At 43.9% G+C, this 6,272-nt stretch overlaps 1 protein-coding gene across 8 annotated transcripts in view; it reads left to right on the top strand.

Moving 5' to 3' along the window:
* Positions 1-6,272, top strand: part of map2 (microtubule-associated protein 2) — a gene marked incomplete at its 3' end in the record, with an annotated part of 45,964 nt that overhangs the window by 25,375 nt on the left and 14,317 nt on the right. For 7 of the 8 annotated variants that reach the window (XM_024287225.2, XM_024287228.2, XM_024287224.2 and 4 more), the window contains 3 exon segments: positions 497-3,691; positions 3,772-4,014; positions 5,922-6,059. In XM_024287225.2, coding sequence (XP_024142993.1) covers positions 497-3,691; positions 3,772-4,014; positions 5,922-6,059 — 3,576 coding nt within the window. 8 annotated transcript variants of the gene reach the window in all.

Here is a 6,272-nt window from a genome sequence, read left to right on the forward strand (position 1 = left end):
GTGTGAATGTAGCATTATTACATTGTGAAGCACCTTGTGACTTTTGTCTGTGAAAGGTGCTATATGAATACAACTTACTGTAAATATATAAATACTGAAATCTTTTTAAAAGAGAACTTTTTAAATAATATGTATTGCATCTATGACAAATGACATACATGCCTCTTATTTGATGTTGTTCAATGCATGGAACTTTCTGTCATAACTTGTTTCTCATACAGCAGCATCAGAGTTGCTTCATGCCGGTTCCGTCACTCCATCTCATATATTTCACACATCTGTGATTTGGCGATGCCCATAAGCTCGCCGCACTTCTTCTATGACGGCCGTGTCGTTGTGCTGTAAGTTTCTGAGGAGAGCTTTGCCTGTTACCCTGATAGCTTTTCTAGTCCTTGGCTTAAATCAACAAAATCTATATCACAGCATGCATTAGCTATCTATATATATATATATTTCCATTGTAGCAGAAACAGCCAACTTACAGATGTCTTTTCAGCTTTGAAGATGGAATCGGACAAGCAAGACAGTGGGTCCATGAGTCCTGACAGCATCGGATCAGAGAAACGACCGGAGGAATTTTACGAGCCCCAAATGCAAGAGTTCTTTGCTGGTGAACGAGTCGTACCAGAGAGCCCCACCATGGATATACCCTCCTATGTGCATTCAGATGTACAAAGCCAAGAAAAGCATTTAGTCAAGTCATTCACACTTCAGCCCACGTATGGTGAGCCAATCACGGTGTCGGAAAAGCAGCCATCAGTGGAGGTGGTGGAGTTCAGCAGTATTGGCGCCCCATCTGATTTCTCATCAGTAGGAGTCAAAGATCAAGCAAAAGACTCAACGAAAGATGCCGGGGACAGATCAGGCATGTCGGCCTATTTTGAAACGTCAGCCATGGAGGTTGAAGAAGCCCAGCACTGTAAAAGCGAAGGTTATTATGAACTGAGTAGAGCTGTGGAAAAGACAGCCGAAGGTAACTCCAGGTCTCAGGAGAGGAGCTACAGCATGCTAGCTGAAGCCACGGATAATCCTGAATCTAAAAAAGGTTCAACAGATGTTGCTGGAATGTTTGCAGCCCCTGATAAGGGTAGTGAATGCAGGCTTTCTCCCGGTAAGCTCGCTTTAGAGCAGAGGAGTTACTCACTAAACATCACCATAGGAGCACTAGACCAGAGCGGGCAAGGGAAATCTCTCAACTTCTCCCCACTGGCGACAGACATCATGTCTTTAACTAGCGGGAGTCTAGATGAGTCGGCCAACTACCTTCCAGTGTCTACGCCATCTGTGGACAAACCTCAACCATTTCCTCCCCTTATCTTGGAGACTGCAGCTTCAGTCACTTCAGACTCCTCATCTCCACCACGGACTGCCGAACCACCGCCTAAAACAAGTCCAGAACCAACTTCTCCAGAATCCCCCCAGCCCTGTAAGAACTACAAAAATGGCACGGCAATGGCACAAGACTTGCCAGAGATGCTCGACCTCGCTGGAGCCCGCTCCAGACTGGCTTCTGAAAATACAGACCCAGAAATCACTAGGCGAAAGTCAAGCCAAGCAGATGTTCCTCCTTTTACTCCCGATCCAATGGCCAGCCTAATGTCAGGAGAGCAGAGTCCCGGGGCAAGAAAAAGTGATAGTCAGCTTGAAGAGATGGGATATTGTGTGTTCAGTGAATACTCGGGACCCATGCCATCTCCTGCAGATGTTTTCAGTCCCACGGAAACGGCCGCAAAAGTCTTCACCCCCTCTGTCTTGGAGGAGAAAGTGGCTGAGCAGGCGAGGAAATTAGCAGTTCGAGATATGTCTTTGGAGGACCAGAGTGAACTAACAGGAGAGGCTGATTGCATTGAGAGGATTAACCAGAATCAAGATGACTTGAATAAAGAAACGAAAAAAGATGAGGTGAACAGTCAGCCAGTTAAGCCTGTGCCAGAAACTCCACCTGCTCAGCCAAGTGAGACCTTTGTGACTCCAACCGTAACCGTGACTCTGGAAGGAGGTGAGAGGTCAGGAAGTGAGTCTGAGCGTCAAGCTAGCGGTGAAGGGTCGGCCTCTGAAACAGAGATTGCAGACTATGAGAGGCAGATCCGCAAACTGGAGATGGAGGATAGACCTCTGAGTTTGGAGGAGGAAAGAGAGCTGCAGGAGCTCCGAGAGAAGGTCAAGCTAGTCCACCAAGAAGCTTATGAGGAAGTGGACGCGGAAGACGCATACCAGCTAACCGGCATGGCCAAAGACCGAATCGCAAGACCTGTGAAAACTTCCCCAACTTCATCTGTGGAGAGCAACATTGACGATGACAAGCTGCTCTCCCCAGTGCTCTCACCATCCAAATTTAGACAGAAAGAAGTGTACGGGTCCCCTAAGAGAGTAGCTTCCCCTGTGTCAGCAATGCACAAAGAAGAGAAGGATGAATCAGAGAGAAAATCAAAGGAAGAAAAAGACAAGGAAGCAACGGAGATCAAGAAAGCGGAAGATGAAACAAAGGAAAAGAGGGAAGACCATGATCAGAAATTGCTTAAAGAAACAGAAAATAAAAGAGAGCAAGATGAACAGGAGAATATGCTAATATTAGAGAAAGAAAAGGAAGAGAAAGAACTGAAAGAAAAGGAGGAGAATGAGAAAAAAGAGAAGGAGGCAATGGAGCTTAAAGAAAAAGCGGAAAAGGAAAAGAAAGAAAAAGAGGAGAGAGAGCTGAAAGAAAAGGCAGAAAGGGAAAAGAAAGAAAAAGAGGAGAGAGAGCTGAAAGAAAAGCAGGAAAAGGAAAAGAAAGAAAAAGAGGAGAGAGAGCTGAAAGAAAAGGCAGAAAGGGAAAAGAAAGAAATAGAAGAGAGGGCACTGAAAGAAAAGGAGGAAAATGAAAAGAAAGAAAAAGAGGAGATGGAGCTGAAAGAAAAGCAGGAGAAGGAAAAGAAAGAAAAGGAGGAGAGGGAGTTAAAAGAAAAGGAGGAAAAGGAAAAGAAGGAGAAAGAGGAGAGGGAGCTCAGAGAAAAAGAGGAAAAGGAGGAGAGAGAAAGGAAAGAGAAGATGGAAAGGGAGCTCAAAGAAAAGGAGGAGCGAGAAGAAAGAGAGAGGAAAGAAAAGGAGAAGTTGGAGAAAATGGAAAGGGAAAAACTGGAACGGGAGAAAATGGAGAAAGAGCTGAAAGAGAAGGCCGAAAAAGAACTGCAAGAGAAACAAGAGCAAGAGAAACTAGCTGAGATGGAGAGAAAGATGGCTGACCTTTCGGTGGATGTGGAGTTCAGACCGCAGGAAGAAAGTGCTGCCGTTAATGCGCCGTCAGGAGACGCAATTGGAAACCTGAAAGACGAGCACGTGTCCAAGAAAGCCAGCGCCATTGAATCTGTGGTGATGGTCGAAGACGACTTCATCACCGTCGTCCAGACGATCGACGAAGCCGAAACACCGGGCCACAGCGTCCGTTTCTCCGCTCCACCCGAGGATAAAGCCTTTTGTGTTACTCACCAGAAAGATGAGGAAGAGGAAGAGGAGGAGTCTGTTGAGTTGGCCCAGGAAGCAGATATAGAGGAGGCGAGTCAAGAGGAGGTGAATGATGTTCTTGAAGCTGCTCCCATCTCCCAAGGTAGAGAGGGCCTGACAGTTGAAACAGAAGGGCTAACAGAAAGCTATGACCGAGATGAAACCACTGTGGATGACTCCATACTGGACAGTTCCTGGGTGGACACACAAGGTTAGCTCTTTTTGATTGTTATGTCATTCATTCAAATTGTATGTTCTGCTAACAGTCTTCTTTAATGCTCCATTTGTCAGATGATGACAAGAGTATGGCAACGGAGCAGATTGAGCCTTTGCCCAAAGTGCCTGCAGCAGCCGAGAAGGCCTCTTTGCCCCAGACCAAGCAGACACAACAGCAGAAGTTGGAGAAACAGGAGAGGCCCGTCAAACCCAAAACCAAAGGAAATCGAGCCAAAGGACGAGTCTCCACACCTGAACGCAAACCCATCCGGAAAGAACCCGTCTATGTTCCCAGGGAGGAGGTCAAGAAGAAAAAAGGTTCACCTTTACCCTTCACACAGTTCAGATTTTTATCATTAATGCTGTTTGAATATATTCACTTATGAGTGATCATGTTTTTGCATGAAAAGGATAGTGAATAGTCTGACTGTAGTGTACTTTTACCTCACTTCTACTTGCTGCTTACCTGAAACAGGTGTGTTCAGTCAGTCAGAATGAAGAAACACCTGAGTCAACAAAAGCAGAAAACAGAGAGAACTGGAAAACAGGAAGGGTGGTAGATCTGGAGGACCTGGGTTAGGCAGACAGTCGTAATTAAAGACCATCTCCAAATGAAAATCATCTATTTTCTGATGATGGGGGACATACAGTATATAAAGAAATTAAGTTTGCATTCCTAAGTATTTCAATTGATGATGGGAAATCGAAACCTATATGTTGTTGCGGATTGCAATTCTAATGGTGCGTTCACACCGAACCCGGCAGGTGCGCCAAAAGCGTCAAGTGTAGTTTTAAATCTATGTAAAGACGCAATTTCAGCTGTAAGCTTGACGTCAACCAATCAGGGACCCAGCTTTGGGCACGTGACGTTTTCAGTGAGTAGATCAAAGAGTAGAAACATTAAAGATGGCGGCTCTATGCGATGATTTTTGTCATGATCTTCCATGCATTCTCTCAACCCATGGGGGCTGCTAAGTTCCTGAACTGTCCCAGTTACTGTTGAGCAAAAGCGGGATACACCCTGGATAGATCACCAGCCTGTCACCAAGTTTATTGAGCTGAATGGATGGCTATGCTAGCCAGCGTAGCCGTCAGTTAGCTGCCCGGCAGCACAGAGATCCGCCGCAAGTGCCGTTGTAGCGCACAGGATCACTCTAGCTTCATGGGCTTATGATTTTTTTCTTATTTTCATAAAGACAGTAATAAAACGATCCCCCAGTTTTATTATTATTTCCCTCGTCTATGGTTAAAGCTCAACGTGGATCACACACAGATGGAAGTAACGTTTAAAACGACCCTTCACAAGTGAAGCACACAGCACCTGGAGAGACTCTGAAAGATGTGGTGAAAACAAACAGTTCTCCAAAACATATAAACCCAAGCTACTCGCCCAACAAAATCCATGATGTGATAACGAATGAATTCTAGAGCAACTTCAGCAGTTGCTTCGCAGCAGGCGCAGATGCAAATCTGACGTGCTTACCACGTCCGGTGTGAAAGCACCATAAGAAGAGATTTACAGTTGCAAGAGAAGGTATTTAAACCCTTTGGGAGTACCTCAGTTTCTGCATTAAATGGACACATAATGTATTTTTTTATCTCAATCAAAATTACAACAATGGAGAAAAACATTGCCTGCTTAAATCAGACCAATTGTTCAGTAAAAATTCATGTTTTTATTGAACACAATCAGGTGTCCAGTTTATGCATACATTCCAAAGGGCTCCCAAATTTTTCTTCAGCTGTATAAACTGTACAGCTTTAATATTGGTCGCCATTATTACCATTATTGAGTAGCTGTAAGCTAACAGGAGAGCACTCAAACAGAGAGCTCTCAGTAGTGGGGAGGGTAGGGGGGGTCGCTCCAACAGTCCTGCCACAAATTTCTAATACACCATTGCTGCTCTGCAGAAACTATGTCCGTAAAAACAACACAGGATTCTTGATTTTGGCGAGAAACGGTATAACACTTAAAAAAAAAAAAAATCAATTGTCATACAATGTTTAATGTTTGTAATGTGCAAACTGCAGAAATATTGATAAAAATGTATTTATACAGGGGTAAAATGTCTCCCATTTTTAATAATACTGTTTTTATTTTTTGTTAATTGCACATCTAAAATGTTTTTATCACCAAACATTATGACATGACTCAGCATTTATTTCTGCTTACAGCTGCATATTTATGTCCTAGTGTCTGTGCCTTGTTTCCTTTAATGATGTAGCTATAATACGGAAATCTGAGCTCACCAAAAAAGTGGAGACTCAGAGTCTGTCTCCATCCAAGAAGAGTTCGATAAAGCCAGCAGCTCGCCAGACGCGGCCCTCCCAGCACCACTCCTGTCCCCGAAGGAGGCACACAGGTGACGAACAGCCTCGTCGTGTCACACCCGCTCTCATTGTATCATGTTTTTCAATGTTTTGCTTTTGGAGTTTTGTCCATTTTTGTCTTCAATTCTGCATTTTTGATTATTAATTAATAAAATTAACATATTTTTTTAATCATTACTTGTGTTGTCTGTGTTTTTTCCAGTGTTTCTATTTTATTTTTTTGTTAATTTAGCATCACTGCATGT

This window comes from Oryzias melastigma, linkage group LG21, assembly GCF_002922805.2.
Source record: "Oryzias melastigma strain HK-1 linkage group LG21, ASM292280v2, whole genome shotgun sequence".
Taxonomy (NCBI): domain Eukaryota; kingdom Metazoa; phylum Chordata; class Actinopteri; order Beloniformes; family Adrianichthyidae; genus Oryzias; species Oryzias melastigma.